Raw genomic sequence first — 15,000 nt, 5'->3', positions numbered from 1 at the left:
CACACACATACACGATCTCGTGGGTATAGAGGGCCAAAGTAGTGTGATCGAATTCAATAACGTATTATAAAAATAGCACAACTTTAATACATTATGAGATTTATGCCATCTGCCTCCCTGTGGGTAGCTGATTTTAGGAGAATGCAAAGACCAAACATTTTCTTTATTTTTCCCCTGAAATTAGAAGCCAGTGGAAGCCAAGGTTCACAGTGGATAAGTAATATCTAAAAAAAATCAGACCTGTTGATCGAAAAAAGACAAGGTCATTAACGTACCAGATGTAGCTGACAATTACGTGTTAGCATTGTCGTTCGCTACAGTGTACTGCCCGTATCTGACTTATCCTGTTTTCTTTTCTTTTTCTTCCTTCTCTTAAAAGCATAAAATAAAGTGGCTCTGACTCATGTCTAGATATTACACAATGTGTGTGTGTGAGAGAGAGAGAGAGAGAGAGAGAGAGAGACAGAGAGAGAGAGAGAGAGAGAGAGAGAGAGAGAGAGAGAGAGAGAGAGAGAGAGAGAGAGAGAGAGAGAGAGAGAGAGAGAGAGAGAGAGAGAGAGAGTGAGTGTGTGAGTGTGAGTGTGTGGCATGTTTGTGTGTTTGTATGCTTTTTGTTTAGTGTTCCAATGCTTAAATATGTCTTGTTTCGTGTTCAAGCAGGAAGTTGGAGGCCATTTTACTGTGAGTGAGGGCCATGACATGAGCCAACAAGGGGGATACGGAGGGTTATGAGAGGACGGACAGAGACAAAGAGATAGTGGAAAGGGGAAAGAAGAAGAATGAAAAGAGAGATAGACGAGGTGAGGAAGAGCAGGAGTGGGAGAGGGATGAATTGGATGGATAGGCTGTGGGGAAAGGACACAGATAATGAAATGCAGAGAGGGAGAAAGAGAGATAAGGGCAGATGAGTGTGTGTACGGTGGTCGGGGGATGAAGTGCTGGTGGGAGAGAGGGATGGAAGGATGGATGGATGGATGGATGGATGGATGGAAGGATGGATGGATGGATGGATGGATGGATGGGAGTGTTATTGGAGATGGGAGGTGTTTTAGGAGATAAAGAGGAGATCATGCAGACAATCAGCCTCTGTGCCTCTCTGCAATCATCACATCTCATCTGCTTCCAAGAGCAATCTGCCTGCTTTATTGAGCTGTTATGTTGCAGAGAGAGAGAGAGAGAGAGAGAGAGAGAGAGAGAGAGAGAGAGAGAGAGAGAGATTGACAGATAGAAATGAAACAGAGGGAGGCAGAGAGAGGCTGTGATGGACAGGTTTAACCCTTGCTGTCCCTAGTCTTACAGAGTGGTGATGTAGTGCACAGTTGGAAGACTATTCACCTGCTCAGTCTGATGACCCAGGAATGGCACATCAGTAAATGCGTCTCTCTCTCTCTCTCTCTCTCTCTCTCTCTCTCTCTCTCTCTCTCTCTCTCTCTCTCTCTCTCGCTCACCCTTGCTTTAACACACACACACACACACACACACACACACACACACACACACACACACACACACACACACGCGCGTCATGTCACCTTTTTCTGTTCCTAAGGCAGGTCTTTCTTCATCCCGTCTGTGCATTTGAAATGTGTCCCATGCGGTGCACAACACCCCTGAGCTTGCGTGTGTGCGTGCGTGCGTGCGTGCGTGCACATGTGTGCGTGTGCGTGCGTGTGTGTATACGTGCCAGCTTGTGTGTCAGTGTGTGTGTGTGCATGCGTGCCAGCGTGTGTGTCAGTGACGGTGTGTGTGTGTGTGTGGGCCTTCACTTAATAATGCGGCCCGCGTCACGCTCCTAATTCTGCTCCGGTAATTAGCTTTTACTGTGGGCTTTTAAACCAATAAATATTCAAATCCCCAGCACTCTTCTCTCCTGTCCTCTCCTTTCCCTTCCCTTCTTCTCCTCTCCTCTCCTCTCTTTTCTCCTCTCTTTTCCCTTCCCTTCCTCTCCTGTCTTTTCTCCTCTCCTCTCCTCTCCTCTCCTCTCTGCTCCTCTCCTCTCCTCTCCTCTCCGCTCCTCTAGTGCCCAGTCCCAAGGGGCATGGGAGTGGGGTGTGAATATGGGTGGCTCTTCTGTTATGGTGGATGGGCAAGGACAGTTTGTAAGTGTTTTTCTCTGTGCACAGAGGTATTGGGGCTTTCCATGGTATTGAGGTTTTCCATGGTATGAGGTGTGCGTGTGTGTGTGTGTCTGTGTGTGTGGATATGTAGGACTCCTGATCAGGGCTTCGAACAGGTTAAAGGAACGAAAACCGAAAACGGGAACGAACGGAATTTTACGCAATTTTATGAGGAGCAGAAACAGAAACGAAAACGAAATGGTCTTCCTGAACAGAAACGTTATTCTGAAATCCACAAAACCGGTTAATAACAGTTTATTTCGTTCTCTATATATTTTATAAAATCTCACTAAAGCATACCCTGAAGCATACATTGAAGTGTTTGTGCTGTAGAGTTAAACAGGAAATTGGAGATATTTGTCAGCAACAGACCAGCTACACCATATCTACACCATGCAAGGTTAGGAATTATAGTGCATGATCTCCATATGGATAAAACTTACAGCCAGGTAAGGAGTTTAGCACGTATCCAGAAAGGTTTTTGATAAGAAATTATTCATAGGCTACAGTAAGTCTGTAGGCTATATGTGGGAGCGATAGCCCATCTGAATGTGGGGATAGAGTAGCTACTGTGTAAATCAAGGGCATATACTAATGGGTATGCCTGATCTAGGTATAAAGGTACAGTCCATAAAAATAGACTTGATAGGCCCGCAAAACACTTCCGGAACGATAAGAACGAACAATATGTTTGCGTTCCGAACCGGTTCAGGAACGAAATTTTGTTGGCGGAACGAAATCAGGAACGAAAACGTTAAACAAAGGCCTACCTGAACCGTTCGGAACGGAACGATTGAAAAATAATTTCGTTTTCAAGCCCTGCTCCTGATGAGGTTGTCTGTGATAGCTGCTTGCCTAGTTTAGTTGCTGGTTGTTGCTGCTACCGGTAGTTGCTGGTTGGCCAAGGTGTGTGTTTCTGTGCGCATAACCAGCATGTACTATCTTGACAGGATTTAGGAGAAAGGTTGGCATGCACAGTTCTCAAGTCTTGGCACCTAACTGTGGGTGGGTAGACCTGTGTTGGTGTGTGCGTCTTTGTGTACCTTGTTGTGTGAGCCTGTGTGTGTGTGTGTGTGTCTGTGCCTGCTTGTGTGAGCCTGTGTGTGTGTGTGTGTGTGTTTGTGTGTGTGTGTGCGTGTGTGCGTGTGTGTGTGTGTGTGTGTGTGTGTGTGTGTGTGTGTGTGTGTGTGTGTGTGTGTGTGTGTGTGTGTGTGTGTGTGTGTGTGTGTTTGTGTGTGTGTGTGCGTGTGTGCGTGTGTTCGTGAGTTGTTCTGACAGAATGTCTGCTGGGCTCACATTATTTCTCTCATATGCAACGTTTAATATTGACAGGTAGTTATTTCATAGAAATGAAATGAGATTGTGAGTGAGTGAGCGAGAGTTACATTTCTTGGGGTTATATAGTACTATATCAGACCACCTTATTGTGGTCTTAAGTGCTCTGTGTCAGTGGCGGATCAAAAGGCCTGTAATAAAGTCCAATAGGCCAGGGCTGGCTTAATCCGCCATTAAAACGTCCACGCTCGTATCTCATCCAGAACACAGGAGGTTAGATTAATTACTGTCTGTCAGCCCTGTCCTCAAGAAAGTGTGTGTGTGTGCGTGTGCCTGTGCGTGTGCATGTGTGCGCGCACATTTGTATATATGCCTGTGTGTGCACATGTACGTGTGTTTTGTGTGTGTACATGTGTGTGTGTTTATGCGTCTCAATTAGGTTTTTGTATTATCTGCATAATGTAACAGTAATAGATATAGCTACGTGCATCAGAGTGAGACACAGTCTTAAAGGGGTAATCCGGTGTGAAATGGGTTACGTAGTGTTAACTAGTGATGCTGAGCGATAACTTTTGCCGCATACCTCACCCTCATAGGTCCCCTGCAATCCGAAGTCAAGCGCTAGTTAGCCGATGCTAACATAGGGCGTTTGCCGTGGTTAATCCGGGCATCGAATTAGCCATCCTTATAAACCTGTACTTTCCACCCATTTGCGGGCCTCAAAATGACTTAAATGTTCATTCCGTAGAGTAGCGGAGTTCTTGACATGTAAATCCAGGCACAGAGAAGTCGCAACCGTTGATATCCAAGTGCAGAGATAGAATCAGCAAAGGAGATATGTCCAGTGTATCCCCCCATGCCTGCAGTTCACCTAGAGGGCGCTGTCGAGACAGCGCAGCCCATTCATTCGAATGGAGTCTGCATTCACTCGTTGGCACCCCTAGAGTGCAGTACCACCCGGAAAAGTAGTGAGTAGACACACTGGACATATCTACTTTGCTGAGTCCATCTCTGCACTTGGATATCGGCAGTTGCGACACCCTGTAAGAATGGTGGTGGTGGTGCACTATCAAACTTCTCTGTGTCTGTCAATGTTTCACTTGTGCAGTCCTGTTGTTTATTGTTGTCGTCGTTGTTTGTGTGCAGGTGCTGCCGAGGGCGGGCGGCCGGCATACGGTTGCCAGGTTACCATCCAGTCGGAGCAGGAGCGCCAGATGATGAAGCTGCAGCGGAGAGAGGAGAAGAGGGAGCGGCGACGCGACAGGCGCACCGATGACGGACAGACCGACTACGCAGAGCCCGCCTTCGCCTTCGAACCCAAAGAGATGAGACTGCAGAGGTAAGGAGAAGTACACACACACGCACATGTACACACACACTAGAGGTGGGTGATATGGAACATTTTTCATATCACAATTTTTTTTTACATAAAATCTTGATTTTGACTTTTTTATCATGATTTTCTATCAAAAATAAAAACAAAAAACAGGCAATCTTTGGCCACAACCCTTTCTGGACAGATTTGAATGAATATAGTTGCACCCGTGGAAAAAATAGCGCTGTGGCTTTCCCCTGGCATTAAGCCAGAGCTGAATTGTTACAAAGTTGTTGGGCTCATTGGTCACACGATCGAAACGATTTCTCCACTTTGGCAGATCGTCTATGATCCGCTACTCTTTCTCGTTCTTCACGTTTTCATATCGTCAGATCGCTTACCCCTAACACACACACGCACATGTAAGCACACACACAGGATGGCCAGATGGCTCCTGTGTCCGCTTTTGCTTTAGGTGTTTCTCTGGGTGTGTGCTCCCTTGCACTTGAAGGCAATTACCTACGTAAGCTACTTGACTAGCTGCTGGTTGGCTGCTGCTAACTACTGGGCCATTAGACCAAGAACACGCCCACTAATCACAGCTATTGTCTTGGTAATCCAGGTGGACCATACTCAACGAGTGGCAAAGGCTGCTATATTAAAGGGGCATTCCACCGGTGGAGACATGAATATGTTACTGAAATTGGGTCATATTTATAGTAGAATAGTAACATACATTTCTAATTTGGTGCCTTCTTGGCCAAGAAAAGGCAGAAAATGACTTTTTAGTGCTTGTGGATTTGTGACAACAATCCCCATAATGCACTGCGATGCTCAAGTTCCACAGGCCACACCCAGTTATTTGGGACTCTATGCATCATCCCTCCCTCAGCTTGCAGGCAGTGTTGCCAGATTGGGCTGTTTCCCGCCCAATTGGGCTGCTTAGGATGGTCGTGTGCGGGTAAAAATGGCATTTAGCAGAAAAACCCGCCCAATTTTAGCCATAGAAATCAATAGAATTGGGCGGGATTTTGAGCTTCTAGGCTGGTTTTGAGCATTTCTTGGGCTGGAAATCATCAGCCTCATCTGGCAACCCTGCTTGCAGGTGCATCACAGTGGGACAGACATCACTGGAAAGGAGAAGCTGGAGCACACTGCAGCTTAGTTTTCAAGACTTTATTTTGTGCACATACGCGACCAACGGTTCTGTGTTGCTACACCTTCTTCAGAGTCAAATGATAGCAAGAGAGAGACACACATTTCAAGACTTGACATTCACAGGTGATCCTACTTGGTTTGGCTAAATTGGTCTGATCTCATTGCAGGTAATTGACCCCACCCCCCAACACCAGGACAAAATTGTAGACAATTAGACAGCTTGCCAACTTCCCAAAACAAAATAAAAAAGTGAAAAAAAACAATACACAAAGAACATTGTCAATAAAACCACAGCTACAATTATTACAAGACCACAGCCGCGATGCTGGAACAATTTGTTACAGAGAGCAAGACATATTGTGTTCCTCATTTATGCCCTGAGGCTCCACTGAATTTAGAGTATGAATCCAAAATGCCTTTCTACGAAGCCTCTCTGTCTAATTGTCTGCAATCTTGTCCTGGTGTTGGGGGGTGGGGTCAATTACCTACAATGAGATGAGACCAATTTAGCCAAACCAAGTGGGATCACCTGTGAATGTCAAGTCTTGAAATATGTGTCTCTCTCTTGCTATCATTTGACTCTGAAGAAGGTGTAGCAACACCGAAACGTTGGTCGGGTGTGTGCAAAAAATAAAGTCTTGAAAACTAAGCTGCAGTGTGGTCCAGCTTCTCCTTTCCAGCTATGCCAGTGACTTACTGGCAGTGTTGCCAGATGAGGCTGATGATTTCCAGCCCAAAAAATGCTCAAAACCCACCTGGAAGCACTAAATCCCGCCCAATTCTATTGATGTCGATGGGAAAGATTGGGCGAGTTTTCCTGTAAAATGCCATTTTTACCCGCAGACGGCTATCTCAAGCAGCCCAATTGGGTGGGAAACAGTCCAATCTGGCAACACTGCTTACCGGAGCCTCAATGCCAGTGATTTCAAAAGCACTGGGACACTGATCTGTGATAGGTCTGTTAGAGCATTAGGTCCAACCCCCTATGGGCGGGGTTGAAAAGGTGGGAAAAAGGCTTGTAGTCTCAACAGAAATCCACCTCTCTTGCACTTCCTATGTCGATGATGCAAAATGACCATTTTTACATCATTGACATAGGAAGTGTTAAGAGATGAATGCGGGTTTCTCCTATCTCAGGGGGAATTTAGAGATTTTTGCAAGACCATTCAAAAGTATGACTGGGTGTCTAGCAATGGAAAGCCTAATGCAAAATGGGTGGAGTGTCCCTTTAACAAGCACATTCGCTGCAAGTGTCACCGTCACCCAGGTTGATATTTGCGAGAGAAGAGACCGACAAATCTACCTGCGTAAATCCACGGAACAGAGACACTGAAAAGGCAATCTGTCCTGTAATCTTTGTTATCGCCGTTCCTATCATGGGCAAATAAGCAGAAATCTTTCTACGCACACACACACGCACGCACGCACGCACACACACACACACACACACACACACACACACACACACACACACACACACACACACACACACACACACACACACACACACACACACACACACACACACACACAGTTTCTCTCTCTCTCTCTCTCCCTCTCATTCTCTCCTCCCCGCGTGTGTTACATATGAATGAATCAGCAAGTGCATGCACAAGGCAGCCATACGTTGACCCTAGTGGGTCAGCTGGCCCCTTTGATCACTATCGAAACGGGCAGCTGTGCACATACTTGATCACAGAGGAGAGCAGAGAGGAAACACTGGAAAGAGTAGGAAGAGGGAAAGAGGAGACTTGAGGGAAGAGATGACAGGAAATTATAGAATTTAGAAGAAAAAGGAGAGAGAAGTAGGAGAGACAAAAGTTGAAAGGAAACGATAGAATTTAGAAGAAATGGAGAGGATGGAAAGGAAAAAGAAAGACAAAGTGAAAAAACAAGGAAGAAAGAGCAGATAGGGAAAAAAGAAGATTTAAAAAAAAGGAAGGATGAATATGAAAGGGAAGCGCTGAATATGGAGGATGCTCATTCAGTCCCTCTTGCCCCTATCAGTTTCTCCTTCCTTCATTTTTTTTTCTGTTTTCATTTAATCTTTTTTTTTCTTCTCTTTCAATGTTTAATTTTGCACGCTAGAAAAGGACCAGTGGCCTGTTTGATTAAAAGAACGCTGCGTGACTGAGCACAGCAGAGCGTGTGTGTGTGTGCATTTGCGTGTGTGCGTTTGCGTGTGTGCGTTTGCGTGTGTGTGCGTGTGCGTGTGCGTTTGCGTGTGTGTGTGTGTGTGTGTGTGTGTCTGTGTGTGTGTGTGGAGATTACCCAGAGAGGTAAGTGACAGCATTAGGGAGGCGACGCTGGTACAACATACACGTATCCCTAGACATGAAGATATGAATAGACATACTACCCCTTTGCACTCACACGCTGATATTCACACGCTGATACACACACACACACACACACACACACACACACACACACACACACACACACACACACACACACACACACACACACACACACACACACACACACACACCAGTGCTTTACACTAACTTTTTCGCTTACCAGCCATTTTGGCTAGTGGTTTTCCTGACTCACTAGCCATTGGGCCTTTTCACTAGCCATAATTTTCTTAACCATCATAGCAGCTTTAATGAATTATATAATAGGCTGTATATGTAATGTAGGATAATATAACATAATATAACATAACATAATATAATATAATATAATATAATATAATATAATATAATATAATATAATATAATATAATATAATATAATAACTAGAATTGTTGTTAACTGGTCCAATGTCCATGCATGCATGCATGCTATAAGAACAGATTAACTTATCTGAGGAATGGCATAGCCGTGCAGAAACACCAAGCACAGTGTTGTGGAGGGGCACAAATGTAAGCTACATGAGAGCAAAATATTTCTGTCTTTGATCTGAAGGGCACTTTCGATGCGCAAAGTAAGTTAGATAGTGCAAAGTCATTGCCAAGCTTCGCATGTCCTCGGTCATGGATGTGGAATAACACCTCTTCTGGAATATTTTCTCATAAAAGTAGGCTATCTACTAGAAGGCACACACATATGCGGCCGGTAACTACAGAAGGAGCTACGACTTCCTTTCATTCCGTTTAATAGGCCTATTGAGTTGTTTAAAATATAAACGGACGCAAAGCAAGATGGGCACATGCGAAGGGACATGGGACATGATTTTGTACTGTCTGGAAGGCTACTACTGCGCGTTGTTTAAGCCCTGTTTGACAGTCGGGAACAACGGCACAAGAATCATGGAGGAATATTAAGGTATGAAGACATACAGGCAAATCAGAAAATGATTTAAACCGAACATTATTAATGCCGCATGTGTCCTTGTCTTATCATCACTGCGCTAATTAGTCTCAAGACTTTCTCAAGACTGAGGTGTTCTCCTCTCGCCTTGGTCATTTTAATGTCCACTACTACTATGCATTGTACTAATGACAGATCCCAAAACAGGTCAGTTGAGATGAACTTCGCTACTTTATTTTCACGTGAAGGTTTTCAGTGACGCGCGCTGATGTGCCGGTAGCTCGCTGCTGCCACTCATATTCGCAAGATTAGCTCTATCAGATTCCTCTCGGGCGTGAGACACAGGTGACACGTGACACAGGTGCTTCATGGGTATTGTAGGCTCGCGAAATCGCATTGCATTGCGTTTGTAGCAAAGACGGTCCGAGGGAAAAAACTACAAAATGCGGTGCCTCATCATTTAGAATAGTGACGGACCCGCCAGAATGGCTAGTGAACCTTCGGTATCTACTAGCCAACGCCGACTTTCACCCGCATTTGGCTACCTGGCGTGTGTTAGTGTTAAGCCCTGACACACACACACACACACACACACACACACACACACACACACACACACACACACACACACAAGCATTCACATTCACCTCATTCGTAGGCAGTCATTTTGAAACTTGCTGTTTAGTTGGTCAGCTGATCTGAGCTGTGGAGCTGTGCTGTGGCTACTGTAGTAGCCACCTAGTTACTCTCAGGATTAGAAGCCTGCAGTACAGTGTTTTACACACACACACACACACACACACACACACACACACACACACACACACACACACACACACACACACACACACACACACACACACACACATACACATACACATACACACACACACACACACACACACACATACACACACACACACACACACACACACACACACACACACACACACACACACACACACACACACACACACACACACACACACACACACACACACACACACACACACACACAGCTTTGCTTGGCAGGAACAGTCAAATTGTCTGGATATCATCTAAGCTTGTGTGTATGTGCGTGTGTTTGTGTGTGTGTGCGTGTTTTTGTGTGTGTGCGTGTTTTTGTGTGTGCGCGTGTTCTACAGGGAGCAGGCCTTGTTAACGGCGCGTCGATCCCCCATCCTGACCCGCCACCGTGAATACGAGAGGATTCGCTACCCGCACGTCTACGACTCATTCGCCGAGGCCATCAAAACATCTGCCTTTGTGGGAGGAGCCAAGGTATGATGTCACATCCAGTCTCTGTTCATATTGGAAAAGAGCCCGCCTCTTTTGGTCAGTGATTGAGGGTCGATTCGAAACGGGGAAGGCAGCTGTCCTTCCAGTGAGCTAACTGGACATCGAGTCATTAAGTGTGGGTTGAAACGAAAAATTGCTTTATTTCCTCCCTTGCCAGTTGACATGATGAGCGTAACAGGGATATTTGAGGTCAGCATGCTGACTTGTGCTGCCTTGTACCCAAAATGCTTTGCGCCACCTCCCTCTCAACCAGAAACCTGAAAAACAAACATGGCTACTACCGAAGCTACTGCCTTATAATACTATTTATTCTGATACTTATGTATGTAGATATTGAGAATCGAAGGGATACATCAACATTGTAGTATCTAAATATGCGGACGCTAGATCTATTTATAGCCTATTTTACGATTCCGACGTCTGACGGTCACTCACCATTCAAATACCATGCGTAAGCTAAGCGCTAACGTGATGAACGTAACTCCCGCCATAGAATAGCATCGAATGCGCAGGGCAGCGCACTCGTGTAAGTGCCGTTCGTAACGGCTGCTTCACCAGCTAACTTCACCTATCTAATCGGAGACCTGTTCATGTAGGAAGGGAGTCATCGAGTCACTGCCTTCCGTTTCGAATCGACCCCTAGTGAGATGCTTTTGCTCAGTAGTGTCCTTTAAAGGAACAGACCACCGTACTTTAACAATGAAATATGTTCTTTTCAGAAGTGAGATGATGTATGCCTCTGAGCGTTGTGTGACCTCCCAGTCAGTCAGACACGCTGTCACTCCAGTTAGCATTTGTAGCTACTCTGCATGGCCAACGGTAAGTTTCGGGGCTGTCGTTATATGCGTCCAAAGTCTTCCACGCGTTCCACGTTTGTACTGTTTACATAGGTTTTTATGACCATTGACATGAAGCAAAGTTTGGTTACGCAACTTTAAACGTGGCTTTTTTATGCTGTGGAAAGTGTGTACTATAAAGACAGATGTACTAACACCTTCTGCGCGCTTCGACACACATTGATGCCTTCACTTTCTACCTCCGCCCCAATTACTTCCATCAGTATAATTGGAGAGAGAGAAAATAAGAAGTGAAGGTATCAATGAAGGTATAAGTACAGCCCCGAAACTTACCGTTTTTCATTTCTTTAATCCATGTTAATGGAGGTGCGTGTGTGTGCATACGTGCGCCCGTACGAAGGTCTTGAGGGCCCTGTTTTGTGTCTCCTGAGCCTGTATGTGGTGTGGGTTGTGGTAGATTGAGCCATTATTGCGCATTATCCACCTCAGGATTACCTTTTTGTTTTAATCCCATTTTTATGATATCTTCATTTTAATTCCTCTCGGTGTTTGCCTCACTGCTGATTTGCATAAACTCATTAGTGCATTCCTCTGTGCGTGTGCGTGTTTGCGTGCGTGTTTGCATGCGTGTTTGCGTGTTTGCGCGTGTGTGTGTGTGTGTGTGTATGTGTGTGTTTGCGTGTGTTTGCGTGTGTTTGCGTGTGTTTGCGTGTGTTTTGCGCGTGAGTGTGTGTGTGCACCTGTCTGCGAGCTTGTGTCTGTGTGAGCGCACGTGTGTGTGTGTGTGTGTGTGTGTGTGTGTGTGTGTGTGTGTGGGCGCACGTGTGTTTGTGTGTGTGTGTGTGTGTGTGTGTTTGTGTGTGTGTGTGTGTGTGTGTGTCTCACTGCATGCATGTGTTTGTGGAGGCATGTTTTTTAGCTTGGGTAGCAGGTGTTTCATCTGAGAGCATGGTGGCCAGATCAAGACTACACAGAGTGCAGCTGTTCAGGCGCTGTGGGTGTGTGCGTGTGTGCTTGCGTGCGTGTTTGCTTGCGTGAGTGCCAGCATGCTTTTGTGGGTGATGTGTCCATGATTGTAAATAGGAGGACACATGTAAATTTAACAGACTCATGTTTATTTTAGAGGATACTGTATGTTCAGTACGAGGGCGAGAGAGACGGGCACATTCTATCAATATACGTATTGATCTGCCTTCTTGTGTGTGTGATAGTGTTTGTGCAGTATGTATCTGTGTTCATATGTTTTGTTTTTTGTGCTGTTGTTGAGCTGTGCATTACTGTAATGTTTATTTTTGTCTTTGCTCTATTACAGTATTGTGTGTGTTTGTGGGTCAATGACATTTTATATTATTTATTATTAATTGCATATTCATTGCAGCATATTCATTGCTGTACATCTATTACCAATTTCTAATTTATTCATGGGCTATAGCTGTGGTTGCACTACCCAACGTCTGAGCCCAAAATAAGTTCATTGACCACTGTATGACAGGTCTTAATTCAGTGTTTTTGCTGTTGTACTGTATGTTTGTGTTTTAGTACTGCACAGTGTGTATTGGTGCCTGTTATTTTGTTTAGAATGGTGACCATTGCTTGGTTTGTTTGTCACACAGGCTGAGTTTTGCTGTGTGTGCACGTGCGTGTGTGCATGCTGCACTCACGAGTTAGTGGTGGGAGGCGTGGGGGCATCAGGCTTTTAGCTCTCGTCTCCAAGGTGACAGCTCTCGCTACTGCACAGTTAGGGGTGTAAATCGATTCGATTCGATATCAAATGTCTTAGGTCAACGATTCGATTATTTTCGATACTAAGAATCAAAGTTCAAAACTTCAAAGTTCAAAGCACTTAATTTGCCATTTGTGCATAAACTAGTAGTCCAAGCACATATGAACTCTTATGCCTGCCCTCTGAGTCAATAAATACATAGAAATAAATAGAAAAAATTCAGAAAAGACAAAATACGTGAAAAAGTGATAAAAATCAAAGAGATCAGAAGAATTAAAAAAAGTTGATCAAATGTTCTTTTTTGCCATCAGCCATGCTCCATGAAATGATTAATTTATATTCAAATCAAAGTTTCTTTTTTGCCTTAGAGGCTAGGCTTATTTGTGAATTGTTAATAACCATTAATCTATTCTCTTGTAGATGAATCGGTTAATTGAATCGCCCACCGTAAAATCGATGCATCGATTGAAATCGAATATTATGTACACCCCTATGCACAGTAGATTTAGGCAGCCGGGGTCTAGCCCAACTCACTGCCAAACCCTGTACCCTAACACTCAATACTGACCCAGTGGACGCTTCCACTATTGACTCTGCCCTGATGAAGGCCACTCCTTGGCCGAAAAATGTTGGCGTTTTTAACTTTTCAACAATGATATAGCCATTTAATAAAGCTATTTTAACGGAAGAGCGCCTTGGATACTTCGTTTCTTTTACTAACCCAGCCTACCCTGGCTATAGCTGCCTTTTAAACTCTTATTGAGTGCTTTGTCTGGCCAACTTTTATAATTCTGGTTCACTCATTAGCTTTGTAATGTTTGCAATGTCCCCCCAACCCTTATCCAGCATCTACAGTAGCTGTTCCTCATGCTTTCCTTAGATGCCTTCCTCAGCTTGCTCTGTCAGATGAAGAGAAGCCAGAGTATGAGTGATGCCATGCTGTTAGTTGGCTAAGGTGCCCATACCATAATGAAGGATGGGAAGTCGGGAGCTCACAACTTCGATTCTGGCCCGAGATGGTATTTTGATGCTATCTCCCATTTCTCTCTCCCACTCATTCGCCCTGTCATCTCTCAACTGCCCTATTGATTAAAAAGGCTGCGAAAAAGTCTTAAAATGTCCTCCCTGTTAGGAGCTTAATGTCAGATTTATTTTGTATACTTGACACTAAATGAAAAAGTTGAATCAATATTCATGCATATATCACTATTATAGATCAGCACTTCAGCGTTTGGAGGTGTTATTTTTTTTGCACTTTGGCATATACGTACATCCTCACGGAAGCCAATTGATCCTGGAGAAGAAGCCACTGCAGATTTTTTGTGCTTCTCTTAGCCCAGGACAGGCAATGCATCACAGGCAGACCTTCGATCATACAGAGGTCCTTACACTTGTCAATGCAAATGCCAGATGCCCATGCAGAGATTCTTTCAATGTCAGTCTGTATGTCCACATAGAGTAGTGTCTCTCAACAGGGCTCTACAGCCCCCTAGGGGGCATTAGGGAGGCCTATGGGGGCGTTGAGGAGGATAATGCCGTGTACAGACCAGGAGCGAACGAAGCGACGGAAGTCATTATTTCTCTATGGAGTGCACGCGACCTGCGCTACCAAAGCGAATTCGCCAGGAGCGAAGCTTCTTGCGCGACCAGAGCGAATTTTGACGATTAAACTAAATCTAATCGCAGGCGAATTCGCACTGACACTGTTCGGCGAAAACCAATCAGAACGTTCATATATCCGAATGTCCCAGGCTGTCAAGCCAAAGCCGTTATGTGATTAGCTGAATCAAACATGTCAATGCTGCGTCTGGAGCGAATACAGCGAATTCAAGGCGAAACTTCTTCTGCTACCCACGCTACCAGGCAGCGTAGTTCGCTCTTGGTCTGGACACGGCATAAGGGGGTGCCCAGTTGTCATTGGGAGACATTAGTCTATTTCATTTTTTAACAGTAAGGGGGGTGTCGACAGGCTTATCATGAGGTCAAGGGGGCGTTTGTTCAAGAAAGGTTGAGAAACTCTGATGTAGAAGGTGTAACACTGCCAATGTATAGTGTGCTCATA

General features: G+C 44.9%; 1 protein-coding gene across 1 annotated transcript in view; it reads left to right on the top strand.

Moving 5' to 3' along the window:
* The window catches only part of ascc3 (activating signal cointegrator 1 complex subunit 3), a 291,707-nt gene that overhangs the window by 89,170 nt on the left and 187,537 nt on the right, over positions 1-15,000 (top strand). Inside the window, exons 8-9 of the mRNA XM_063199022.1 lie at positions 4,550-4,731; positions 10,265-10,400. Of these exons, the coding sequence (XP_063055092.1) occupies positions 4,550-4,731; positions 10,265-10,400 (318 nt within the window). The remainder of the gene's footprint in view (positions 1-4,549; positions 4,732-10,264; positions 10,401-15,000) is intronic.

This window comes from Engraulis encrasicolus, chromosome 5, assembly GCF_034702125.1.
Source record: "Engraulis encrasicolus isolate BLACKSEA-1 chromosome 5, IST_EnEncr_1.0, whole genome shotgun sequence".
In the NCBI taxonomy this organism is placed as follows: Eukaryota; Metazoa; Chordata; class Actinopteri; order Clupeiformes; family Engraulidae; genus Engraulis; species Engraulis encrasicolus.
Note: the sequence above shows the minus strand (reverse complement) of the source record. Positions and strands in the feature narration are given on the sequence as shown.